We start from the raw sequence: 27,986 nt of genomic DNA, 5'->3' as shown, positions 1-27,986 counted from the left end.
GTGGGATTGGCCGCGAGCGGGCGGGCCGGCGCGCGCCTTGGAGATTGGTCCGCTCTGCGCTCGGCCCTGCCCAGCGCTGCTGCTGCTGCTACCGCCGCCCCGGCGGGCGGTGGAGTCAACTCGAGGCGAGCGAGGCTTGAGGGAGGCGGTGGCTTTCCGCAACGAGCGAAGAGGTGGGTGAGGAGGCAGAGGAAGAGCGCCCGGCGCCACCGGTTACCGCTCCGGGGGGGCCCCCCTTCGCTGCCCAGGAAAGCTTCCCTGTCGCTTCGCCCGACCGTCGGCTCATTTCACTCGGGGTTGGGGAACGAGGGGGAAGGCCAGCCCACCGTTGCCTCCCAAGGTGCTTGCCAAATCACTTGTTTACTCTGCTGCCGCTGGGCGAGGAGCTACGAGGGAGGCGGGCGGGCGCGCTGGACTGCGGTATCTGGGAGAGGGGAAAAAAAAAATCCCCCTAAAGCAGCGTTTCCCAACCTTAGGAACTTGAAGATGCGTGGACTTCAACTCCCAGAATTCCCCAGCCAGCATAGCTGGCTGGGGAATTCTGGGAGTTGAAGTCCACGCATCTTCAAGTTCCTAAGGTTGGGAAACGCTGCCCTAAAGGGGACTGTTTGGCTGGCGCCAGGGCCATAGCTGGGGAGTTTCAAGCTGCCCTGCGCAGTGCACGGTAGTCTGCCGGACTTTCGCCCCCGCTTCCGATGACCGGGGTGTAACTCTCACAGTTCTGCAGTTGTAGCTGTGGAAATTCTGCCTTGACTGCAGCAATGGAGACATACATACAGTCCTATGTCGGGACAGAGTGGCAGTTTCGTTCTATCCCGTATAAACTCTTCTGCCCCTTTTGAATACCCAGTTGCTTTTGGCTGAAGTGAGGACTTGGAAGGTAACCGAGTGCGGTACCTTCGTACTGTACGGTACGGTAATTAGAAGTGGGGAACGTAACTCTACCGTAAGTTCGTTCATTCATTATTACCGGGAGAACTTCCTGCTCACCTAGTCCCATTGAAAAAAGTGCAATGCTTGTGTTCTTTACCCTCGCTTTCTGTCTGTTCCCCTTACTGTGTTTGTTATAGTACTCTCGTCGCCTGAGTCCAGAGGGCTAAAGATGCTACCAGAGAAAGACTCTAAAAAGCTTGGGGAGAGGGATCCCAAAGAAGACCCATCTGTCACTCTCTTCCGGGAATATCTGAGAATCAAGACAGTCCAGCCTCAGCCTGATTATGGTATTAAGTCTAAGAATTTGTTGCACTGATAATCAGCATTCAGTACCTAAAACCTATTACAAAATGAGTGGGGAAAAGAATTGCCTTTAAGTTATATCATGGTGTTTTTTTTTGTTTGTTTTTTTTAGAGAAATTTATGATCACACTGTCCTATATTACATTACGTTAATTATAATTATAATTCTTGGTAAAGAAAAGGACTTGCTTCATGACACAATGATGTTGTGAGACTTGTTCCTTATGTCCAAAAAAGGAAGGTTAAACTCATAGACTCCAGCAAGCCCTGAAGAAAATATTATTACCTATCTTTTACATTGGTTTGAAGGAGTTACTTCAGGAGAAGAATCCCTCAAAAGCTAAATATCAGATAGATGATAGATAGATAGATAGATAGATAGATAGATAGATAGATAGATAGATAGATAGATAGATAGATAAAAAAGCAAGCAAGCAAACTAAATATCAGTTGGGTGTTTGGCTAACAAAATTCTTAGGCCTAAAAGATAAAGTTTTTCCCTCTTGCATTTTGGTTTTCTGGCCATATAAACTTATACAGCCAGAAATCTATACAATATGTTATATATAACCTATATAAGCTTTCCTGAGAGTTAGGAGACTTTGCAAGAAAGCAGTTTCAACATTTGCCTCCCTGTCACTAAATATGCAGAGGAAATCCTTAATGATTTCATCTGCGGGATAAGTGTGGATGTGTAACTCTTCAGAATGCCTGTTCTATGCATAGGGCTGACCTTGCACTAACTGGGGAAGAAAGAGAGACCATTGTGAGTTGCACTGTATAAAAATTGAATAAAGGAGTTAATGGAAATGGCAAGACTCAAGAACTTTTATAAACGGAATGAGGAATATATTTAATTAATTCTCACAGTGATTTCTATACAGTTTCTATACCCATCAGTTTATATTTAGGAATAGTTCCCAAACAGAAGAAAGGATCAGGTTTGAGTGAGCCCACATACCGGTAGGATGATGGTTGCTTGTTTATTTTGTTCTTTGTCTAATTATCTTTTAACTTGATTTTCATGTTTCATTATGATTATTTTATTGATTGTTATCTTCCCAAAGGGTTCATATTGTTTGGATGGCCATATAAATAAATAAAATAATACAAGTCCGCCTAGTTGATTTCTTCTCCCAGTGCCTGTTGCGTTCATAAAGAAAATCAGTGTAAAGTGCAAGGCTGACCTCCATCTAGATCTTCATCGTTTTCACTGTGGAGAAGCAAATGTTTTTACTGAATAGATTTGTAGAACTTTCATTGTAAACAAACCTGGAATAACATTCTGAAATCTGAAGGCCCTGCCTTATTAATTCTAGAATGTTCAGTGTGTCAATATTTTGATAGTTTTAATAGTTGATGCTTTTATTTTAATTGTTTATGGAAGGGGTGATGCGTGTCAGGGAGAACTGAAATGCACCACCTTGAAATGTAAAGTAAAAAGCAATGGTGGCTTAGTTGACGGAGTGCTGGAAGTACTACTTGTCTCTAAGACTCATTTATGGCTTTGGGCAATTTGCTGTATGTCTTTCCACAATAATGGTTGTCATCTTTAAAAATATTCATAGAATACTTAAATTATACATGTAATAGCTGACAAGTGAGCTTTAACACAGCTTGAAGAGATAAGACGGCCCAAGATTTCAAACCTTGTCCAATACCTTATCCTTGGGACAAAGTTTTAATTCAAATACTGCACATGGGGAAAAGTTTTATAAAACTTGTACAGTACTGCCATTTTTAAAAAATTAAATATTGATTGAAATAAAAAGAGAAAGTGTGTCACTGACATGTGTAATTTTCATGATGGCTTCCTATTTTCTTCCAGGCACAGCAATAAAATTCCTGGAAAGAATAGCTTCTGAACTTGGTCTACAGTGTTTGAAAGTGGAGGTAAAATAACATAAACCCTTGCACTTAATGTGGATTTTGTTGGTTTCTGATTTGTTGCTGCATGGCCTCTTTGCACTCATAATTTAGGAAGAAAATCAGCATCATTAATCTTTGTTTTGCAGGATATTGTAATTGATAGCAACAGAGAAGTGATTTGTTATTGCTTTCTACAAGGATACTTTGGCCACCTAATGAGAAGGAAGGACTCGCTGGAGAAGAGCCTAATGCTGGGAAAGATTGAGAGCAATAGAAGAAGGGGACGACAGAGAATGAGGTGGCTGGATGGAGTCACTGAAGCAGTAGGCGTGAGCTTAAATGGACTCCAGAAGATGGTAGAGGACAGGAAGGCCTGGAGGAACATTGTCCATGGGGTCGCAATGGGTCAGACACGACTTCACAGCTAACAACAACAACGATAGTTGGGGGAAGGAGGATTTCCTTATTTAACATTATCAGGAAATCTCCCATTAAAGTACCATGCAGATTTAATCTAATTTTTTAAAAAAATTCCATTTATATCCCGCCCTTCTCTGAAGACTCAGGGCGGCTTACAGGCTTAGCAGTAGCCTTCATTCTATGTATATGCCTGCTTATTAGGGCTTTCACACACACCCCAAGCGGCATTATTACAAAGTCAGCTTAATTGCCCCCAACAATCTGGGTCCTCATTTTACCTACCTCGGAAGGAAGGAAGGCTGAGTCAACCTTGACCCTGGTGGGACTCGAACCTGCACTAATTGCAGGCAGCTGGTGTTACTTAAGGAGGCATTAGCCCACTGCTCCACCAAGGCTCTAATTTACTTTTTAGCTTATAAAAATGTCAGCTAAACACTGCTATCTGCTGAGTCAAAGTAAAGGAGTACTGTCATATATTTTACTGCTACAGCTCAGGGTTTCAATTTCATTCTATTGTTCAAATAGATATAACAGTACATTTGGGCAATATTCATTTGGACAATTTTCCAAAGACATATTTCTGTGCATTGTTGCTTTGTCATCTGAGTTAATAATAAGGAATAAGATGGCATTCATTTCAAATTAGGAGGAAAAAAGTGTAAGTCTGTTGTCAAACTATAATTTTGGATTCAGAAGTTTGAGAATCACTGAATTTCATTGACAGCCAGTATCTTATCCTTGTGGTCAGATATAGCTGCAGGGGATATTGTTTCCCCCTATAAGGGCAGAAAAATATTATATATAGTTCAGTAGAACAGAATAAAGGCTTGCTAACTAGAATCATATTTAAAAAATAGTGACCCGAACATTTATCAAAATTAAACTCTTTAATAGCACATACTAATTATCCACAGGATAAAGTGGACAATTGGTGGAATTTTATTTTTCACAACTTACGTCTTTCATATGTTTTTGCTATTGTGCTTCTCACCTGTTTCTTTTCCTTTCTTGTGTAAAGTTTTATTTCCTGTATAGTTGCGAGATGTGTACCCATGTTACAATGGCATATGTGGTGGAAATGCAGAGATACACACATGTGGGCAGTAGATCAGTTCACATAGCTGTTTTACATGAAATCTGCATGCGTCAGTCACAGAGAATAGATTCATGCTGCTAAAATTGGTTCAAGCAGCTACATCGTTCACATATAATTGTCTAGGGTTACAACATGGGGAAGTGGTTTCCATGTGTCTATACAAAGAAGCGTATTATTGAGACAATGATCATTATTCAAAATCACTTAGATCATGTTATTTTCCAGCTATAGTGTAAGCTGCCTACTTAGGCAGTAAATAAGTTTATAGAGGAAACAGGTATCCAAGTTTGTTATCTTAATAACTGTATCTTACTTCTAATTTCAAAGACAATTTATCTAAATATCAGTTACTGGTGACCAATAATCCTTATGCCCTGCTTGTAAACTTCCCAGATAAATTTGGGTATGAGTAATATGTTGGATGAAGTAGATATTTGGCCTGATTCAACAAAGATCTATTTTTTATCGTTCATTAATGACTTCAGAACTATAACAATATTATTTAAAAGTGTTAGGCATTCTATATCAGGGGTGTCAAACTCAATTTCATTGAGGGCCGCATCAGCATTGCAGTTGCCCTCAGGGGGCCGGGTGGGTATGGCCTGGGTGGGCGTGGCCTACTGGGTGGGCATGGCTAGAGTGCATATGGCCTACTGGGTGGGCGTGGCTAAAGTGCATATGGCCTACTGGGTGGGCGTGGCTAAAGTGCATATGGCCTACTGGGTGGGCGCGGCTAGAATGCCTAAGGCCTACTGGGTGGGCGTAGCCAGCTCTACATCGTTCGCATCAAGGGTGCCTATGGGCGCCTGGGCAGGAGTGGGACAGGTCTGAGGGTCTCTGGGCCAGGGCCAAGGCAGTGGGGGCCATTCCCTCAATGTTTCCAGGATGGCTTCGAGGGCCGCATGAAACCACTTCGCGGGCCGGATCTGGCCCTCGGGCCTTGTGTTTGACATGTCTGTTCTATATTATCATCTGATGTAATGTTGAAAAAAACTACTAGTGTTGGAGAAATTTAAATCTGAATCTACAAAAATCATGGAACGGATTTGATTGGCCTCACATACCAGCATTTTGTTATGAGGATGAAAATGAGCTAATAATACAAGCAAGGACGCATTTAGGTTACTTTAACCATCTTGGACAAAAAGCAAAATAGACATGTAGTAAAACAGTTCCACTGACAGGTTTTTTAACTGTTTTTTATTTTGATTAATTAGGGTCCATTGAATGCTAATTTTGATTAATTAGAGTTCATGACATGAAGATAATTGATTCAGGCTTACTGTCAGGTGTCTGATTGAATCATACTATGGTTTGTTTTAGATTATTATTTATAGTTTGTAGTAAACCTGTTGGATCTGTGATCCTTTGAAGAGCCTCCTATCCAGTTAATCTGTTATTACAGGTTCATCTATGTCCAATAACCGAGCCTGACCTTTTCAGCTTTATGTGCCACATTTAGACTGATACTTGTTACAAATGAACGCTATGGAAAATGTTTTTACTAGGAAAAGGCAAGAAATATCATTTTGCTAGGCTGTCCTCTTACTTCTGTTCCTGTGTTAAAACCAATTCTCCCCAGGTTGGCTGAGCTGAAAGGGTTAAAACGCTCCTACGTCAATGAATCATTTCAAGAACTGGAGCTTGCCTTTCTTTCAATATTTATGGTCATCAGAACCAGTTTTATAAAACTGAATCGACTTCCAGACTGTTAAGAGTTTCCCAATGCCATTTGGAGTTGCTGTGGCTCCCTCTAGTGCCACCTGGAATTTCTCTAAACAGAAAATTAAAATTGGGAAGCAGTAAATGGATCTTGAATACATGGTACTTTGGAGCTGCCTGAAGAGACAGTAGAAAAAGAAGGCATATCTGTTTGGATGCCGAGGATCATTTTCTACTTCCCGTTGAATTCTTTTCTTTGCAGTTGCTTCTATCTGAAGAGCATATTTATATGTATAAATATTATATGTATGTAATGATTATTGCTTCCCCTTTCTGTCTGTGTACTTTCACTATTGTTTTTCGGGATTCACATAGCACACTAAGATGTAATGATAGGGTCTTGAACAAGATGCTGGGCTATAGATGTAAGTTATCTAGCAAAAGTCAGGATTTCAGCAATGAAACTGAAATTCTTAGCGGCCATACTGTCTGCTTTTTTTTAAATTAAATTTAATAAATTATTTTGCCATGTTCTTTAAAACTTTTCAAATTCAAATTTTATTTTATAAAATTTTCTTCTCACCATGAAAAGAGAGGATCTATATAGCATGTGCAGTTACTGAAAGCTACACAAAGTGAGTAGCTTTCCAAAGTGACACAAAGAAGAATCCCATCTAATGTAATTTTCTTTTGCAGGTCTGCCCTGACCGTGTGATCACCATTCTGACTTGGCAAGGCACAGACCCACAACTCCGCTCCATCTTACTGAATTCTCATACAGATGTTGTGCCCGTGTTTGAGGTTAGGAGATCACACTGGGGATTCAGTAGCAACTTTAACCTTGCTGGAAAAGAGAGTTGAGGGATGATTGGGTTCCTTCCTCAAAATAACTTATTCTAGGGGAGAAGTGGTGGGTCTTATCTTCCTCTTTGTTATTCCTTGTTTTAATTTACAGGTAGTCCTCGAGTTGTGACCATTCAAAGTTACAGTGACACTGAAAAAAGTGACTTGTCACTGATCCTTCAACTTAAAATCGTCACAGTGCCTCCGTGCTCACGTAATCGTGATCCAGGCACTTTTGCAACTGGCTTGTATTTACCATAGTTGGCAGTGATCACCCTTTGCCTTCCAGCACTTTACATCCAGCTTCTGACAAGCCAGGTCAATGAGGAGGTTGGAAGGAAAGATCGCAAACTGAGATCATGTGATGTCTCAGTGACCGTGGTGATTCATTTAATGACCACAGCAAAACAAAAAAGGTCATAAAATCAGGTGTGGTCATTTGATTCCTCTTTTAGCTACTTCACTGTTTAACAATGAATTTATGGTTCCAAGTATGGTTGTAAGTTAAGGACTATGAGCCGTGGTGGCACAGTGGTTAGAATGCAGTATTACAGGCTAATTCTGCCGACTGCCAGGAGTTCGAGTGTCACCAGCTCAAGGTTGATTCAGCCTTCCATCCTTCCTAGGTTGGTAAAATGAGGACCCAGATTGTTGGGGGAAATATTTATTATTTTTTATTTTTATTTATTAAATTTTCTCCCGAGGGACTCAGGGCGGTGTACAGGGCAATAAATATTAAAAAACAAAATATAAAAGTTAAAAAACAATTAAATATCATGCCCAATATATACAATAATTAAAACCATATTTAAACCCCAACCCCAAACCCATCAAACCAGGCCAGATTGCTCAAATGAATAAGTTTTTAGATCCCGCCGGAAGGAGCGAAGGTCGGGGGCCATCCGGAGCTCAACCGGCAAGCGGTTCCACAGGTCTGGCGCGCCCACAGAGAACGCTCTCCCCCTGGGGGCCACCAGTCGACATTCTTTGATCGGAGGCACCCTGAGGAGGCCCTCTCTGTGGGAGCGCACTGGATGGAGGGAAGTTGATGCCGGCCGCAGGTGTTGCCGTAGGTAATCCGGACCCATGCCATGTAGGGCTTTGTAAGTCATTACCAACACCTTGAATCTCACCCAGAGGGCAACCGGCAGCCAATGCAGCTCGTGGAGCAGAGGTGTAACATGGGAGTATCGGGAGACTCCCAACACAACTCGCGTGGCTGCATTCTGCACCAGTTGGAGCCTCTGAGTGGTCTTCAAGGGCAGCCCCATGTAGAGAGCATTACAGTAGTCCAAACGAGAGGTCACGAGCGCATGAGTGACTGAACGCAAGGCATCCTGGTCCAGAGGGCCGCAACTGGTGCACCAGGCGAACCTGGGCAAAGGCGCCCCTAGTCACAGCTCCAATATGATCATCTAAAGAGAGCTGTGAGTCTAGGAGGACCCCCAAGTTGCGCACCCTATCTACGGGGGGCAATAGCTCACCCCCCATGGCAAGAGATGGAATAATTTGAATTTCCCGGGATGCCGGCACAAACAGCCACTCAGTCTTGTCAGGGTTGAGCCGAAGCCTGTTCCTCCCCATCCAGACCCGGACTGCCTCCAGGCAACGGGACATCATGTCGAGGGCATCACTGGGGTGGTTTGGGGTCGAAATAAAAAGCTGAGTATCAGCATACTGATGATACTCAACTCCAAAACCACGAATGATCTCACCCAGCAGCTTCATATAGATGTTAAACAGGAGAGGCAAGAGGACCGATCCCTGAGGGACTCCACAAATGAGAGGCCTCAAGGTCGACCTCTGCCCTCCTGCCAACACCAACTGCGAATGTCCCAGGAGATAGGAGGAGAACCACTGAAAAACTGTGCCTCCCACTCCCAACCCCCTGAGACGCCGCAGCAGGATACCATGGTCGTATCGAAAGCCGCTGAGAGGTCTAACAGGACTAGGACAGAGGAACAACCCCTGTCCCGAGCTCACACTGCTTAGAGAGGGCTGTAAAGTCTAAGTGCTATTGCTACCTATACACGAGAAACAGATTATACTGCTTTTATGAAGGTGATAGAAATTCTTATGTGGGCCATTAATAACATATGAAAATTCCTTTCCTCTCTGGAAATGAAAAGATGAATTATAGGATGAATCTCATGATTTTTAAATCAAGGTAAGATCTGCACTTTATAGCATTTTCAATTCCTAGATTTATGAGAACCGAAACACTATGGGAGAAAATAAAAATCTTATTAACTAGTGGTTGTTTAATAAAGAAATTTTATTTTACTGTAGATATTTGCAGAGAAAAAGTGATTGTTTGGTATATTTATTTATAATATTGCACCAGCAGGCAACTCCTCATAATAACAATGGAGTAAAGGGAAATCAAACAACTTGCTTATTTATTTACTTACTATCGGAGCAGGAAATTGATGCTGCTTATATAAGCACTCAAGATGGTATACAACAACAATTATATGAATAATAATTCTTAATGATTATAGGCTGTCAAATGGCAAACAAAAAGATGATGGATGCAAGGGAGGATGTAAGCCAAGAGGAAATCTATATTTTCAGTGACTAGAAGTATATCCCAGAATGGATAGATGTAATATAGTCTCCACTCAGTAGATTATTTTACTTCACATTGTTTACAAAGCAGTCAAACAACCTTTATGGCATTGCATCAATTTGTATAATTATCCAAGCAACATAAATTATCTCAGTTACATAAATTTGCATTTAATAGACTAAACAGACATTCATTCTGTGAATGAAGGCAAATACACATGTCCCAGGATAATGTTGCAGGATCCAATCTGACTCAGTCACTGGGATCAGAGGTTCGTTCTTCCAAGCTTTTGGACTCTTACTGGAGCCCATTCATTCCCTCCATTTGTGCATTAAGTTTGTTTGTATAGAGACATTTCAGATTAAACTGCAAGGAACATAATAAGCAAAGAAAGTAAAAAAATGGGTATATTTTTTTGGTTTCAGTGGAAAAAAGAGCACAAAGGGCTACACTTTAGTTGATCCTAATTCTTTGGCATCCCGAGTTTGTCCTCAGAGGAGGACTGGTGTTCTTCGCGTCTACTCTGAAATATTCCAAAATATTAAGACTTGAGCAAAAAGAAAAGCAGTGATGACTGATAAAGTCATTCTAGGGGTCTCCAGAAATCCTCACTGAAACATGGTGTATGGAATATAGTACAAACACAGGATATAAAAAGTTTGCGCTTCAGATCCTAACTGTTCAGAGGAGAATACAAACACAAAGCTTAGGGGAACGAGATAAGAAAGAAATATCACTTAAGAGTGTGTACTTTTGTTTAGCACACTCTCCTGAAATAGTTAAACCCAACACATTGGGCTGGTGCATTATCTACTGGAGGAATAATTTTTTTTTAAAAAAACCCAATAATTCGAGAAAAATGACATTGCTTTTTTTCCAGCCATGAACCGGTGCGAACTGGCTGAATCCCACCACTGGTTCTAATACTATAGTTGCAAATTGCTACAAAACTAACTACTCCATAGTTGCTGAGATTTTATTGCGGTATAAATAGTAGAATTGGTTAGCATAAAAACTCTGGTTTAAAAAAAGTGGTTCTGAGAGAGGAAGCTCTGTGAAATGTTACTGCAAATCCAGAAACCTGCTGCAAAATTTGGAACTAGATGATGGAGAGTTCTAAATGAAGCTTCCTGCTTCAATTAAATTACCATAGAAGATTTACAGACTCACCAACCTTTGGCAATGATAAAAGGAGGCAATTTACCTGATGCTTTCATGATTATTTTGTTCCTGGTTATCTTGCAGCTTCCATGCTTTGCAACATTTCCCAGAAAAACTACTTCCTACAAAAACAGAGAATCCAAAAAGCATGTTTCCAGGACTTCCGGTCCTGCATGGTAGCAACTGGTCGCGGGCTTGGTACTGCCACACTCCCGCGGCTAATTTTTGTCCTGCCTGGAGACCCTAATGGATCCAAGCCACCCCAGAGAGGCAGCAAAGAAAGAAGGGTGGAATGACAGCAGTCGCTCCGTTCGTCTTGGGGAAAGCCTTCTAACCCTACAGGAAAAAGGCTGTATTTCACCGATCAGCCCAAGCTACGTGCAACCAAAGTCCAAAACAACTAACCAGCACAACAGTAAATAGCGTGCTTGAAACTGGGTGAGGGAATCTGATTTTCCCTTTTCTATTCTACACTTAATTTCCTGGAAAAGATCCCCAAAAAGCAAAATACCTCCAAAAGTGAAGGAGGGGGACTTATATTAATGGAAGTGGCAAATTAAAATTTCCATAGAGGATCAAAATATATGGTAGTCAAATAAATTTATAAACTTGAAAGCTAAAATTAAACTTTGGACAAATTTAAAATTGTTGAATGGTTAAGACTCATTTTAAAGACTATTGTTCATATTGAAAACTAAATAGATGCTGACACCTAGTGGTGGATGAAGATTATGACAGTTATGATTTTCATGGAGAAATTGCCAAAACCTGGGAAAAGCTAATCTGTGTTTGTGACCTTCAAAGCTTTAATAACAAAGAACAGCTGTGACAAAAAAAGGACAACAATCTGGGCTGCAGAAAAAGAGAGAATTATAAACTGTAGGAAAAAAAATCTTTTTTGAACTCTTTGGATTACAAATATCTATTTAACCGGGACTCTAAAGTTATTTGCAGATAAGAAGGAAAACTTCAACTTTTGGCCATCATGGATCAGAGACAAGTAGATAGAACATACTAAGAAAATATAAATACCTCTCAGAAGGAGATATATAGTATACTGCAATTAATTCAAATAACACTGAGTTCAAATCACAAAGAAATCCAAAATCACTTTGAAAATATAAATCAATCTTTTTCTAAGTTAACTCTACAACAAAAAAACTTCCGGGAAATAATAACAAAAAGCATGTTTTCAAAAGTCATTCTTGCTGAACTCAGAAGCATGTTTTTCAAATGTTTCCTAGTTTTTCAAGTTAGGAAATGTGTAGGTTTATGTAGATTTGTCCCCAGTACTGTAAGGTGTCACTGAAAACAGTCAGACTTTTCCTTTAATGTCTTAGCAGGCTGCCCTAAGGGCAAGTCTCATTTCTCATCCGTTCACATTTTTCTGATTGTTTCATGTTCTTTCCTACAGGAATATTGGCAGTATGATCCTTTTTCAGCTTTCAAGGACTCTGAGGGAAATATCTATGGACGGGGAACTCAAGATATGAAATGTGTATCTATCCAGTACGTGAAACCCATCTTATCCTTCTACTTATGTTCTAGAGTCTAGACAGTACAAAAGACATCTGTTTAATAAGGAAAGCTACTTTGGCATTTTGTCTTGCAAATGATGGAAGTGAAGGGATGTGAGCAAGGGAAATAGTTCTCACAAAGAGCCTTTTAGTTAGGGCTGTGAAACTGGTAGCAATCAATACATAATTAGATTTGTTAATCCTGTCCGATTTGATTATGTGTTATTATGCCATATTGTTTCATAGTGACAACGTAGATCAGGGATTGGCAATTTATTTTCCCAAGGGACACATGGGGAAATTGGGATGGTGAGGAGGGCCAAACCAAGGTATATAGGTATACAGGCAGAGACACATGCACATATGTAAATTGAAAACAAGTATTCACTTTCAAAATAAAAGCAATGCACTTGTATTGCATACATGGCTTAGGTGGCACTGGTTTACTGGGCTTCCAGTAGCCCGAGGAGGGTCTGGGTTCACCCACCTGTGAGAGGGGCTGGCCTGCCAGGCTTGCCGAGGCAGTTAACTTCCCCCTCTTTGGAACTTCTGGCTGTTAAGCGATATTTAATTTCCAATTCACCTCACATGGGCCGGACAGAGACAACGAAAGGGTCAGAGGTGGCCCAGGGATTGTAAAATATCTAGGTCTGACATAGATAGACTTTCTCTACAATAATCTGTCCCTAACCTAGTCCTTCAGGTAATTCATAATCTCTGTTACTGAGTCCATCCACCTTGCTGTTGATTGCTCTCTTCTCTTTCCTTCTACATACGAACTGGCTGCCCATCAACATAAAACGCATCAATATTACCCCATTTGCTCAGGTTTAATGCATATTTAAAAGATGAGCTGCTTTGTATAAAGACAATATACATTGTAATGGTTTTGTCCCTTATCATATTTTCTTCTTTTTCTGTTTGTTTTTATTTTTATATCTTTTTACCTTCAATTCTGTTTATTAATGCAATTAAATAAAAATTGTATCTTGCTAGCCAAAAAACAGCAAGCTGGAATAGGGAGATTGCTGCTGCATTCAGAAGATTGGTACCTGGCTAATTCTTGCAAGCAGAAAATAGGTGCCTCTGCTTTGCCCTGCAAGGCACGTTTTAGAATTCAGGGAATTTTGATCCAGACTCCAGCTAAGTGCTCCTTTCCAATATCCAACAGCCATCATTAACAAATACACACTCCTTTCTCTTACAAACACTATGTTATCTTTTTAATGAGCCACTAAATAAGACATTTTTTATTTCAGATACCTAGAAGCCATACGGAGGCTGAAAGGTGAAGGAAGACGTTTTTCACGAACCATTCATATGAGTTTTGTCCCAGGTGAGTTAAATAGGCACATCATATAATCACGTGTCTCCTAGTTTTTGCTCAAAATGATAGATCATACAAGGAAAAAAAATTGCAACTCAGCACCATAGGGTTCATTCTGCTTTCATGTGCAAAGAGGCCTCCCTAATGTTCTGCTGAGGACATATTCTCACAACAGAGCATCTCTTGTGTGTCCATTCAGCAGCAGCCCAAAGTCAGGCTAAGATATTCTGGCATGAAAAAAATGGTATGCTGGCAGAAAATTTCCCATGTGGACATTCTATCTAGGATATGTGGAGGAGAAACCTTCAGAGATCAACAGTCTACTAGCTTCTGTTGGCCTGCTCCAGAATTGCCCTGTCCCAACTGTCTGGTGTTTCATGTCTACTGCCATTCTTGCTCTGGTTGCCATATTGACCCACTTTTCCTGTTTTGTTACTGTTCAAACATCAGAGCGTGTTTTGGGCCTTCCACAAGATAAGTGTTTCCATTGAGATGCAAAACTAAAATCTTAGCATGTGGCAGCCCCCTTGAGCCCAAGGATTTCCTTCATCTAGGAGCTTCTCTTCTTGCAAATCAAGAGTCACGCATTGTTTTTTAAAAGTTCTGTCTACAAGAATACCCAAAAATTGATGCATATATAGCTAGGGTTTTAAAAACCACTGCATGATTTTCAGAGCCCTGATAATAATTAAAAGGTTGAAGCTTGTGATTCTAAGCATGCAGTGCTGGGTCAAAAGTGTGATTCAATAAAAAGGGCTTTCAGAGTTACTCAAAGCAACTCTTCCAGGGAAGCGTCAGAGCCAGGTGGAGTAGAGATACAAGGACAGCCATTAGCAGTTCATTTTTCCTAATAGATAATTCTGCAAGGAAGGGAAAAGGGAGAAGAAGTAACTCATTCAGCCACATCTCTGAAACCTTTTTACACTGTCATATTTTTGACTTCAGGACAGAAGCCATGACTGTGGATGTGCTGAGAAGTTCTTGTCTAGGGTTGGTTACATTATTTCCCCAGGCAAACGACATGCAAGCTAAGTAGCCTAGTAAAACTGACAGAAGCCAATAAAGTACTCAAAACATTTTCAGTATGGATTTGCAATAGAATATTTTCAGTATATTGTTTTGGAAGAAACACATAGATTTCATTTCTGCAGGAAAACCTCAAAACCACATTTTTTATCACTGTTGGTTAAACAATATGGGGAGATTAAGTAAAACATATAGAATACAAGAGAATATTTGTAGCTCAGGTTGAATTTTTACAGATCACCCACAGATCTTACAGCAAAAGCTATATCCACACAATTTTATCAAAAAGTGCCTGATCATTTAATCCACTACAATACAACCAACACAAGCTATGAAAGAGATAGCACTACCATACATCAAAAATGTATCAAAAACAACCAACAGAATATTACAATGACATGCCATCACTATAGCCCACAAATCAACTAAAGCCCTCCAAAACATTGTAAGTAAACCAAAAGACCTAATAGCTCTGGAAGAAAAAACAGGAGTCATCTACAACATACAATATAAGCATTGTTCCAGCCACTGAGTAGGACAGACAGGCAGAAGACTAGCACAGTGCATCCATGAACGCTAACTAGCAGTCAGAAGTCATGATGAAAACTCCTTAATTTCACAACACATAGACATAACCATAGTTTCAACTGAGAATCTGTGAGTAGCCTAAACCAAACTAAATCTAATATGCTGGAGAATTCCTGGAAGCCTAGGACTCAGGCAGATCAGCCATTAACAGCATATAGATAAAAATAGCATCTACATGTCATTGAAATAAAAAAGCTAAAAAGGAAAGAAAAAGTCCCAAAGAACCTCCTTGCCAGCAATCAATACTCAAATAAGCAGGGAATAACACTAGGATTAATAGTAGACCAACAGTGAAACAGTAAATATTCCAGTTAAGGAACTATCAATTTAGACCAGGGGTATCAAACTGCTGGCCCACAGGCCGGACGTGTCATCCGGAAGCCACATCCACCGCATTGCCGGCAATGGCAAAATAGTCCCGATACGTCTCACAACGTCACGTGACGTCATGAGTTTGACATGTCTGACTTAGACAAACAATACCATAATCAAGAAACTACCAAGAAGGAAACAACATTTCCACCAACACCTAAAGGGCAAGCCACAGTATATATACAGAGAGCACTGAAAATGTCACCTAATTGTGTAATGAAATATCTGCAAGAAAATGACCAAGCTCAGCATCAAGGATTTCATAAAACATACATGTTTTATATCAGGACACAAAGCTATATTTAGAATGGAAAAATATGTAAAGAATGAAAGATTGGTTAAAATTTCATCATAATGTTGATTAGCTGTTTTTATTACTAATTTGTAATGTCAAGATTAAACTTCAAAAACCCCCACAAACTGCAGCAGTTGTTTCCTTTAATACTTCTATCAAATCATAATTTATAGCTTTAATAACTCTGTAACTATTCTATACCAAACCTCTCGTGTTTAGTGTCCGTGTTGCCTCTCAGTAACCAACGAAGAACGATGACTCTTGATTTCCTGGTGGCTGCAGGTTCCGCAGATAACCCAGAAGTAGCAGCAACTGGGTGGAATGAGAAATTTCTGATAGTGGAGATGGATTTCTTTAGCCAGAAAAAGAAATTATTCACTGATTAAGTTCTCATCTTCATTTACTGCAATATTGTCTTTGGATCATATTAGATGGCATGTGGAGAAGATAATTAAATTCAGAAATAGTTAGATACAACACTATCATGATGCCATTTTTAAAAATGATAATAATACTTTTAAAAAATCACACTGCCTCCAAATTTGGATTAGGACCTTGGCATTGGGGAAGAGAGACCAACCCTTTACCTTGATGTGGTTTCTTTGATAATTCATTTTCTTCATTCTGTCTCTTCCTGTAATCAGGCAGCATACTACTAGGGGTGTGTGCTCCAGGGCTTACAGCAGCTTTGGGGAAAAAATTGAAAAATGATGCAGAGGCTTTTGAGCAAATAAACCATTTGGGATCTTCTAAGGTGGTTCCACTCTGTTCTTTTGTCGCATCCCAGTGAGACTACACTTGTGGTCTCAAATGTGATGTCATGTTCTATTAAATAGAGTGATTGCTTTCCTGATTAATAGCAGGAAACAATTAGCGCATTACAAATTTGGGGGCAAGCACACAAAAAATCTGATGAATGGGTTTTGGAGAAAAAGCATTTTTTTGTTCTTTTGTGCTAGTACAAAGAGAAGAGGCCCCCTGCGTGCCAGATTGCAAAGCACAAAAGCTTTCTTGGATCCTATGGGAACTTCGCACTGTAATTAGCTCTTCAAATATTTCCACTCTGAAATGCTGGTTTGGAGATCAAAGCAAAAGAAGTAACTGTTTGGGCTTTCTTTTTCATGCAGATGAAGAGATTGGGGGCCACAAAGGGATGGAATTGTTTGTGAAGACTCCTGAGTTTGCAGCGCTTAATGTTGGCTTTGCCTTGGATGAAGGTGAAAATCCATAGTATGGCACTTGGAAAGCACTTTTGGAATTGAAAAATATTCTGTAACTGAAATCATTTTCCTTTTTTTCTTAATAAAGTTATTCTTTGTAATTAGTTTTTTTCTTAAAGCTGTATGAGGCTTGTTTCTCAGAAGGGAGGCCTATGCAGCCTTGATGCAGATTCTTTACTCGCCAATAATAATAATGTTCTCCCCCCCACATGAATACAAAGCCAGTTAGTTGATGCTATAGTCACTTGCCAAAAAGCTTTGAAGAAAGCCTCTATATTTGAACAGCATTTGTTATTTACGATTGTTGTTTTGTTTTCTCCTAGGCTTGGCAAACCCAACGGACACTTTCACTGTATTCTATGGTGAGAAATGCCCATGGTGTAAGTAAGATCTGAAATGTACTTCCTCTCATCTATTTTCTTTTTAATTTGCATCATCCTAAAACAGGAGTCTCCAAACTTGGTAACTTTAAGATATGTGGACTTGGCATGGCTGGCTGAGGAATTCTGGGAGTTGAAGTCCACACATTTTAAAGTTGCCAGGTTTGGAGACCTCTGTCCAAAGATCTATACTGAGAACCATCTGCCGTATATCTGTCAGAGATAATGCATGAATTCTTTTGAACAGTTTCTGGACTTTTGTCAGTTTTATATATTTTTTCTTAGTTGCAACTGCATTTCTTTGCCACACCGGTTTTCCCTCTGTAGAACTGTAGTCCCAGTTACATCGCTGGATTGATGTAGAATTTTAGATCTCCCCTGATGCCTGTAGTTTTATAGTTTGGAATTTCACTAAAGGCATTCTGAAACTTTTTGATATTTTATAGTATATGCCTGCAATTTAATTTAATACAAATGTTAAAAACTGATTCTCTGAAAACTCAAAAATACTGCAGTTGATGTTGGCAATTAAATGTAGTTATTAGCCTTTGCCTGTGTATCTGCAAATTATATATATATCATATGTATAATGTGTGTGTATGGTATGTATATATTTATTGTTTTTATTATTTTGTTTATTATTTTCTATTTTATTATAAAAGAGGATATATGCATTATCTTTTCCCCCAAATTTTATTTATAAATTACAAGAAAATATGTAAAATGTAATTTTTTTTAAAAAAAGCAACAAAAAGAACATACACAATTAACAAGATAATCTTCAAACTTAAACAGAGAAAAAAGATTAATAGAAAGAAAAGAAATAGAAAATGTTGGTTTCTCTTCAAAAGGTACATGCAGATAGAGGTTGTTTTATGAATCATTTGTTGCCACTTCCAATGTGAAGAAGCAAGCCTCTTCTTTTAGAAAAGCTGTTCACTTCTTTGAAACAATAGTTTATCTCTTAAGTATAGTCCTGTCCTTCAATGTACTGTTACTTCTTTGGAATATGGTATACTTTCAAGTGGAAGAGAAAGATATATTGTATATATATATACTTTACTCAAAATGTGTAAACTTTGGGATCTAGCTTGAAATAATCTCTCTTTCTCTCAAATTTATATACAAATTAATGGCAATCATGTCAAATATCTGCTGTATCTTATTTTGTACACTGTATAAATGCACCAGGAGCCATATGCTGTATAAATGCACATTGACATTTGAATTACTGTTGATAAAAGAGTCTAGAACAATTTTTTGAGCTTGTCAGAGCTACAGAGGGACAGAATAACTTAACCAAAGATAACTGGTCCACACTTGTATTTTACAGGAAGATACACTGAGGATAACTGATTAACCCAAAGTTAGTTGTGCAAATTATTTATTTTTTTCTCACTATTAAAAGTATCCCACCTCATACAAAACTACCAGGAGACTGATGTACTTTTTAACTGCACCTGTTGTACATTTAAGCTGATACCCTTTTGGCTGAATTGTTTCCTTTGCTATGGTAGTTAAACAATGTAATTGTCTTGCTTTGCTTTATTTTTACATTTACATTTTTGGCCTTTCTTGAAACGACCTCAGGGATTAAAGTGAAAGTACAAGGGAATCCGGGACATGGATCCAGATTCATTGAGAATACAGCTGCTGAAAAGATGGTAAAAGACCATTTTCTATAATATACAGGGCTAAGGAAGAGTGGGAGGTAAAACTGCTTATTGATATCAACATGTATAAATAAAAAAAATCAAATCAGACACTTTATATGAACTGGCTGTAGTGCTGGATATACAGTAATATGCAGTGTAGAGTAGGATTATCAAATTGCAGTGCTCATATTTCATTAGGCCGTAACAGTTGATTATGAAATTCAGCCAGGAAGCCTCTATGGTCAGAAGTTATGAAAGTTATAGCCCATCAGTTTCTAGAGAGATAGAGGATGCTGAATTTTGATTTATAAATATTTTCTTCCTTTTTATCATAATTCGCTAAAAGAGATATAATCCCACCTTGCCCAGAAACTGATGTAGAAGCCCTGGCAGTAGAGCGAATGCTTATCATTACACTTACTTTTGATTTTCCTGTTCACAGCACAGAGTGATCACTTCTTTCCTAGAATTCAGAGAACATGAAAAACAAAGGTAAGAAATAAAAGTAGGTGAAGCCTATCAAAGATAGGAAAAGTCAATGCCTGACCTTCATGACTGAGTAACTGCATTTACCCATTCTGTTTTTTTTTATAAAAGTACAACAAAAGAAGACATTTTGTCACCTCAAAATCATTTGATTATGGCATGGCTTTCATAGACAGTATCCTAGTACATGAAATGTATACAAGGTGATCCAGCAGTACTCTCCCAATCTTTTATTACAAATAGATTGCTATCACAAGTGTCCATTGGAACCTTCAGCTGTGATATGGAAAGCAATTCAGCTTTTTCTTTCTATAACTGGACTGAAAGATATAGATGACATATATCTCTCATTGCCCTTTGATGCTCTAAAATGGAACTGGGAATTTTTCATTTTAATGATAAGAGGTTGAATAACAAGTTTCAAACCCCAGCTCTGCCATAATTCTACTAAGATGAGATTCATAAAATAATTTCACAAAACCTATCCTTGCTTTCATATATAATACTGTATATAGTGATGCACTTTGCATAATTCCTAAGAATTCCTGATAAGGGATGCTTTGTAAATCCAGAATGCCATTATATTCACAAAGGACATTTAGTTTTGAAAATTATCTGTGTGATAACATTTGTTACTATATAGTTGGATATTATGCTGTCTACCATTTGTCATGTACTAAGAGCTAATCCTCAGAAATATGGCTGGGTCCACTTGAAGGAGCCATTCTCATAATTTTCAGTTGGAAACACTAGTAATGTTTGGTTAGAATCTGAGAACTTTGAGCAACACGTCTGAGATTAAAATAACAATTTTAATAAAGGCAGGGATGCTTTACTGTGGTGGCATCTGTACTGTCCAGTGATAGAGGTTGTGTTTTGTATGTATGTTTTAAAGATAATGTGTAAATTATTTATTTATTTATTTATTTATTTATTTATTTATTTATTTATTTACAGAATCGGGTATCTTCTGCATTCCAGTTTTTGTCGGGCAGTGATTCCTATCAGGGACTTAGCAATGAACTGATTTGAAAATGTCAAAGAAACGGTGTATAATTTTTTTTTGTTCTTTCTCGCAGATTGGAAACAGAGGAGCATCTCACATTAGGAGATGTAACATCCGTGAACCTGACCATGTTGAATGGAGGCGTATCATTCAATGTGGTCCCCTCTGAGCTCTCTGTTGCCTTTGACATCCGGATCCCTCCCACAGTGGACCTAAAGGTACAGAGAAGGAGAAGGTTACCAGTTTTCATCCCATAAAGATTTGCCTTGAATATCTCATCATAACTGGCCAGCGAATATATTAGCTCTTCCCACCCATGCTAGAAACAACAACTGTAGTTATTTATTTATTATAAAATGAATGTACAGTAGTTATTTGCAGGTAGTTATGGGCACATCTTGTTATGCCCATGTCATACCACTATTCGATGAACTACACTGGTTCCCAATAGGCTTTTGGGTGTAATTCAAGATGCTGGTTCTTACCTTTACAGCCTTACATGGCATAGGACTGGATTATTTAAGGAAATTCCTTCTCCTAAGAATATCAGCCTGCCTCACATTCTCTCACAGGGAGGGCATGCTCCAGGTTCCTTCTTTTAAATCTTTTCATCTTCAGGACCTAGGAAGGGTGCCATTTTTTGTGTTTAGCCCTATTCTCTGGAAGTACCTCTCTCCCTCCCCCTCCCCCCCATATACGACAGGCCCCAACTTTTTCTCACCTTTAAGGAAGCCGTTAAGACCTGGCTCTTCCCTCAGGTATTTGGGGCTAGTTGTATGGGAGATACCCTGTGGTAGTTTTATTGTGTGCCTGTCACCATTTTACATTTTATATATATAGTTTGTTTATTGTTATATATGGTTTTCTTGGTTTGTTTTTCCTCCTTTTTTCTTTTATTGTTATTTTTTTGCTGTACATCACCTATTGTTTAAGATGAGTGATCTTATAAATCTTAAACTGTTTCTGGATGGTTTTTTTAAACAAAACTTGTTAAACTGTTCTATAAAATATTGTTAGTTTGTTTGAAAATCTTGCAGTGTTTGTAGCTGTTAATGTGGAAGCTTTTAATAACTTTTCTTGATGTTTGAAAGAATTGGAGAGCTTAATTCCTTTGCTTTCAAAAGTCCCAAATACGGGTAGCCTTGAGGGCTTTCGTGTTCTATGTCTGTTTAATGAAAGATCAACTGTGTTTTGCAACACATTCCCCCAAAAGCTGCCCTGGAGAGAAATGTCAGGTATCTATCATAAGCCATACAGACCTTTGATCCCGATGTAGCTTTGAAGCTACAGTATTTGATGATTCCTTATCTGTGAGGGAAAAATATTGTTAAGTCAGCCAGGAATGAGTGCAGAGAATTGTAGAACAGAACAATGAAATAATAATAATAATAATAATAATAATAATAATAATAATAATAATAATAATAATAATAATAATAATAATAATAATAATAATAATTTTATTTGTATACCGCCCTTCTCCCGAAGGACTCAGGGTGGTGAACAGGGCAAACATATAAAAATACAAAGATACAAAAGTTAAAAAAGAATTAAACACAATGCCCAAGCTAAAACAATAAATAGATATATTAAAAACAACAATAAAATCCCAACCCATCCCCCATCAGGCCAGGCCGGCTTGTTCGAACAAATAAGTCTTCAGATCGCGTCGGAAGGAGCGAAGGTTGGGCGCCATCCAGAGCTCAACCGGCAACCGATTCCATAGCTCCGGGGCGCCCACAGAGAAGGACCTCCCCCTGGGGGTCACCAGACGACATTCTCTGACCGGTGGCACCCTGAGGAGGCCCTCTCTGTGGGAACGCACAGGGCAGAGGGAAGTTGATGCCGGCAGCAGGTGATCCCTGAGGTACTCCGGACCCATGCCATGTATGAAAAGTAGAGTATCTGGCTAAGAATTACTCGAAACAAAGCACCTTCTCGTATCACATACTGATTTGTCTTTGCTTTGCAGGAATTTGAGGAGCAGCTCGCATCATGGTGCAAAACAGCTGGAGAAGGTGTTACATATGAGTTCCAGCAGGTACCTGGGAAATGAGGGTTCATTCCAACTACTTTTCCTTTAGTTCTAGAAGCAAAGCTCTAAACTGCTTTGGGCTTATAGCTTTCCGAGGTGCTGCCATTGTCTTTTTCTGCCTTTCCTCCTTGGGCCTTTATCTCCACAGGGCTGTCTTTCTAGGGTGCCCTGTGCTCCACAGTCTCTCTTAGTCCTACCGCTGCTTCTGCCAGGCTTTTGCCAGACATTCCTGGATTTTGAGAATCCTACAAGTTTCACTTCTACCTTTTCCCTTGGGCTAGAAATACATGGATCAGACAGTTACCTCCACAGAGGAATCTGATCCCTGGTGGAAGGCATTCAGTGACACCTGCGAAGAGATGTGAGTATGTTATTACATTTGCATTTTCTCATTTTTTCTTCCTTTTTCCTTAGTCATTTTGGGATAGGAGCAGGTTCACCTGCTAGATAGGAGCAGACTCTAGTTATATTTGGTGGAGAAGTTGCTATTGACTGCATTTTATAAAAGGTTGGTATGTATACCTGGATATCCCCTAGTATAGACCAGCTGTTCCCAGGCTGCCACCTGTCTACATTCAGAGATTGCAAGGGCTAAACCAACCGAGTGTTTGTAAGATGTCTGGATTGCTACAAGTTGGGAAAAGCATGGAAACTCCACCTTCTCAACTACTCCAATTCTGGATCATCCCAGAAGCCTGCAGATCCCCTTTTTTTCCGCTGATAAATTCTACCTTTGGACGATAGCTTGAAACTTCTGAAGCTGCAAAAAGACCAAATTAAATAGCAACGGGGAGCTTCTCTGCCATTGTGTCTCTGTCTCTTCAGGAATATGAAGCTGAAGTGTGAGATCTTCCCTGCTGCCACTGACAGCCGCTACATCAGAGCAGTGAGTATAGATGTCTTTCGTACAGGCACCTGGCCAGTGAAGTGCTTATCTTCTACTCACTTGCTCTGGCCTTGCTTTCTGACAGTTGCTTCTCCTTCCAATATATTTCAGGCAGGTCGCCCTGCAATTGGCTTTTCTCCCATGAACTACACACCTGTGCTGCTTCATGACCACAATGAATTCCTGAATGAGCAGGTCTTTCTTCGTGGAATTGAGATCTATGCTCGCCTCATCCCGGCACTGGCCAGTGTCCCTCCTCTGCAAGCAGAAGCCTGAGGTCCTAGCAGATGGCAGTGATTTGGGGTGCCTGGTGGGGGTGGGGGTGGTGATGGGAATTGGGGGAGAAAAACCAAAGAAACTGAGAAAGGACACTGTGATATTGTGACTGAAGGCTTATGGTGCCTGATAATCTGTGTTTGGCCAAGAGGAAGTAGAATTCCAGCACCCCTGGATGTTACACAAGAGACAAAGAAAACTGGCAGCCTTAGTTAATGAAACCACAATTAGGGTCTTATTGAAGTCAGTGACTTTTTATCTGCTGTATACTAATGAACATAGAGATCCTTCCTACAATTCCAGATGAAAAACCGTATCTTTTTATCTACTATCATTTTCTCCATTTGGGGATAAAAGAGTATACTCTTCATGGCTTCTAAATTAGCAAATTCTAAGGACAAGTTTCTCACTATTGAAACACAGTTGAACAGGAAAAGGATACTATCAAATTAACTGTCTTCCTGGTACTACCATATCATTTTGCTATGTGGTTGGTTTTTTTTAAGGAAAAGAATTCATTCACATTGGCAAACCTAAGGAAAAAATAAAATAGAGATGAAGGGCCTGAAATCTTGAGAAATTGGGGTCAGGTGAGACTGCTGTTTAGGCTGCTGGGATTGCCATGGAGTTATTTTTTTTCTTTACTTTCTCTGACATGCCTAATACTACTGTGGAAGATCATTTCAGTACTTATATAGAATTCTAACAAGGAGAAAATTTCCCCAACTCTGCTATAATACTGAGCATTTTTTAGTTTCCCTATTCATAAAGGAGAATCAAGTATGACACTTAACCTTTGCCCCATGGGTTCTTTCAAAGAAAAAAATGTTTTTGAAAGTAAATGAAGGAATAGCAATAGGAATAGCACTTAAACTTATATACTACTTCCCTGTGCTTAGCCCTCTCTAAGTGGTTTACAGAGTCAGCATATTGCCTCCAACTATCTGGGCTCTCATTTTATCCATCTCAGATGGATGGAAGGGTGAGCTAGTGAGAACTGAACTGTTGGCAGTTGGCAGAATTAGCCTGCAATACCGCATTCTAACCACTCTACCACCATGGGTCTTTTAATTAAATAAAGTTTAATTATAGAGAGAGACCCAGATCTTGAAGGAGGAGTTAAGAACTAATACAACCTGCTTAGGAACTTTTCTCCCTACTGTACTAACTTATCCCACAGGAAGATGGGGATGTCCCTGAATTTTCACTCCTTGAGGATTCACTAGCAGTACAGCTGACTGCCTTCATTATCTACTGAACCTATCCACTTGGGGATGGCACTATTATCAGAATAGTGCATCCTTTCCTTTGAGGCATTCTTTTCCAAATTGTAACTGGAATTCTGCTGAAATATTAAGGATAGTCAGTATAGGTGTATGGTTTAAGGAGAAATTTTCAGCCAAGTTTCCTTGAATAGGATGCCAATCTCTAAAGAATTTGTTAACATACACCTGCCTCTTGAATGTTAGTGTCATGGTTCCAGCAGATGAAACTCTTCAAAGAACTTTGAGGCATTGTTTGCCTTAAAGAATCTTTATTTGAGTAGCATAGCACCTGCACTAACATAATTGAAGCCGAAAACTGAGTTCTCCTCCCCTGAGCACATAGTATCAAAGCACAATTCCATCCTCCAGTGAACAATCATAAATCACATTCCCCATATAGTTTGAAATGCAGGATTCCCCTCCAGCTCTCCAGCCTGCCAATTCTTTATCATCTCTTATTTCAATAACCTTGGTCCTCACACTGGGTTCAGTATTATTATGTCTAGCTAGACTCTCATGCACATTCCTCCCTCCAGCATCATCTAACTCTAAAAGCAGAAGAAGAAAATGGTTGCATCTCCATCTGTTGTTAATGCAAAGACATTCGATGTTAGCAGCATTGACAGTTAGCTATCTTTCTCCCACTAACAGCATTTGCAAAAGGCAAACCATTCCATGAAAAGGCTATTTTGCCCAGTCTTATACAAGATATTTGATTGAGACCGGAAAGTGAGAGAAGTTCTCCAGATATCATATTGACATGTTTTATCTCAGGTTCTCTTCATCCAACTTGTCACTTGTAACAAAACCTGAATTTCTTCCAGAAGGATTATTTTTCACACACTGCTTTAATACAAGATCATCCCACTGTATATACACTGTCAGGTACACTTTCTCTTTTTCATATTGGATAAGATCTGTTAGAAACTTTGCTCATATTTTCTAGTGTCATAGAGCAACACATACTTGGAGAATATGGAAATTTCTCCCCTTTATTAATAGTCTATTAACTATACAGTAGGTGATTTTTAATATGAAACTGAAGCACAGATAACAATACTGTGATTTGTCTATTATCTGTGAAGTTTACTGTGAAAATATAAACGTTGTGTAAAGTCTTGTGACCCAAAATATTCAGGTGTCAAATCAGGATTCTTTTAAAAGTCTAGGGGAAAAGGCTATAACTCATGCATTTTTACAGTATAGTTTGGTACAATCTTACTTGGTAGAAAGTCCTGTTGTGCTCTGTTGTCTTTTGGTAAACATCCACTGAATTGTTGCGTACGTGGTTGTGGAGATTTTAGATGGAACATTTCTCCTTTGGGGAAATGACACTTCCACATAAGACTATAGTATCAAATTTTGTTTAGAATTGCTTTTTGTTTGTTCTGTTTGCCATGTTCCGGGATGAATTCCTTCTCTTAGTTAAGTTTGGCTGAAAAGAGAAATAACAGAACTATATGTGGTTATTAGATTGATAACTCATAACTCTATATTTGGAACATGAAGAAAAAGCTGCTTATGAGCTTCCAAGAGGCTTTCCAATGCTCTTTGATCTAATACAACCAATGGGGGGGGGATCTTGTCTAACATAAATTTAAGTTGCCTGTGCCCACATGAGCAAAATGGTTCATGCCATGTATTATAGCAATGTTTTTCAAAGTTGGCAACTTTAAGATGTGTGGACATCAAGTCCCAGAATTCCCCATGTTAAAATTTTCTTGGCAAGATTTCAAAAGTGGCTTTCAAGGGCTGAAAGAGAATCATCTGTCCAACTGGCTTTGGGCCTAAGACGTAACTAGAATGTCCACCTGTCTCCTGGTCCTAGTCTCATGCCTTAACCACTATAACAAACTGGTTTTCATATGTCTCATTCACAGCACAGAAACCTACAACACTTATAGCTTTCAGCACGGTATAACTATTCCTAGTTTCTATAAATGTTGATAAAACCAGCTATATAAACTTATATGTCAGAAATATAAGACCAGCTAGCATTATCATTTCACTCTGTCTTTTTCCTCAGCAGACTATGAATTGCCATATATGAGAGTTTAAAAGGAACTCCTGGTCTTTTTAAAATCATGTGTTCTTTGCTGTCCTTCCTATCTAAATATAGATATAAATTTATTCCATCTCGGAAATGTTTTTTTCCAGGGGTGATTTTAAGAAAAAAATACAATTAATGAAAACTTACTCAAATTTTAAAGTTAGATTTGTGTGCTACCTTGGCAGATGTGAACTCAGCAGTTGGTAACACTTGACTGACCTTACTGGAGTTTTGAAGCCAAAAAGTAGGACTGGACCTGGCTGCCATTTTGTTAGGAGCCTAATGAGGAATTCTAGGGCTGTAGGCTTGTCTGAAGAAAACGAAGATCATGGCATCCAGCCCTCTCAATTCCTGCAAATAGATGGGGAAGAAATGGAGGTAGTGACAGATTTTATTTTCCTGGGCTCCAAGATCACCGCAGATGGGGACAGCAGCCAAGAAATTAAAAGACTCTTGGTCCTTGGGAGGAAAGCCATGGCAAATCTAGACAGCACATTAAAAAGCAGAGACATCACCCTGCCAACAAAAGTGCGTATAGTCAAGGCTATGGTCTTCCCAGTTGCAATGTATGGCTGTGAAAGTTGGACCATAAGGAAGACTGAGCGCCAAAGAATTGAGGCCTTTGAACTCTGGTGCTGGAGAAGACTCCTGCAAGTCCCTTGGACTGCAAGGCGATCAAACCAGTCAGTCCTACAGATCAACCCTGACTGCTCTTTAGAAGGCCAGATCCTGAAGTTGAAACTCAA

The 27,986-nt window shown here is 39.3% G+C and overlaps 1 protein-coding gene across 4 annotated transcripts; it reads left to right on the top strand.

Annotated features, from left to right (window-relative positions):
• The first annotated feature begins 53 nt into the window (after positions 1-53).
• On the top strand, positions 54-27,930 carry ACY1 (aminoacylase 1). Of its 4 annotated transcripts, none has more exons than XR_014491358.1 (15): positions 54-173; positions 1,071-1,220; positions 3,065-3,129; positions 6,980-7,084; positions 12,271-12,365; positions 13,633-13,709; positions 17,109-17,198; positions 17,525-17,581; positions 19,172-19,245; positions 19,679-19,728; positions 20,802-20,946; positions 22,701-22,769; positions 22,912-23,124; positions 23,589-23,649; positions 23,761-23,935. XR_014491358.1 is itself a non-coding variant. In XM_083353889.1 (15 exons), the coding sequence occupies exons 2-15, from the start codon at positions 1,103-1,105 to the stop codon at positions 23,923-23,925; spliced, it is 1,251 nt and encodes a 416-aa protein (XP_083210015.1). In that variant the 5' UTR covers positions 54-173; positions 1,071-1,102; the 3' UTR covers positions 23,926-27,930. The 4 variants fall into 4 exon arrangements, 3 of the variants coding, with proteins under 3 accessions (XP_083210015.1, XP_083210016.1, XP_083210017.1); XM_083353889.1 differs by having other exon boundaries at positions 23,045-23,124; positions 23,761-27,930; XM_083353891.1 differs by lacking the exon at positions 54-173 and adding an exon at positions 262-340 and having other exon boundaries at positions 23,045-23,124; positions 23,761-27,930.
• Positions 27,931-27,986: the final 56 nt, after the last annotated feature.

Source organism: Vipera ursinii (assembly GCF_947247035.1).
Source record: "Vipera ursinii genome assembly, chromosome: 2".
Taxonomy (NCBI): Eukaryota; Metazoa; Chordata; class Lepidosauria; order Squamata; family Viperidae; genus Vipera; species Vipera ursinii.
This window is presented reverse-complemented; position numbering and strand designations above follow the sequence as displayed.

Excerpts from the sequence above, each read along its gene's own strand:
- ACY1 (XM_083353889.1), top strand. The coding sequence starts at position 1,103 with ATGCTACCAGAGAAAGACTCTAAAAAGCTTGGGGAGAGGGATCCCAAA. Across the intron at positions 3,130-6,979 it reads TACAGTGTTTGAAAGTGGAG|GTCTGCCCTGACCGTGTGAT; the intron begins GTAAAATAACAT and ends TTTCTTTTGCAG. Across the intron at positions 17,582-19,171 it reads TGGTGAGAAATGCCCATGGT|GGATTAAAGTGAAAGTACAA; the intron begins GTAAGTAAGATC and ends AAACGACCTCAG.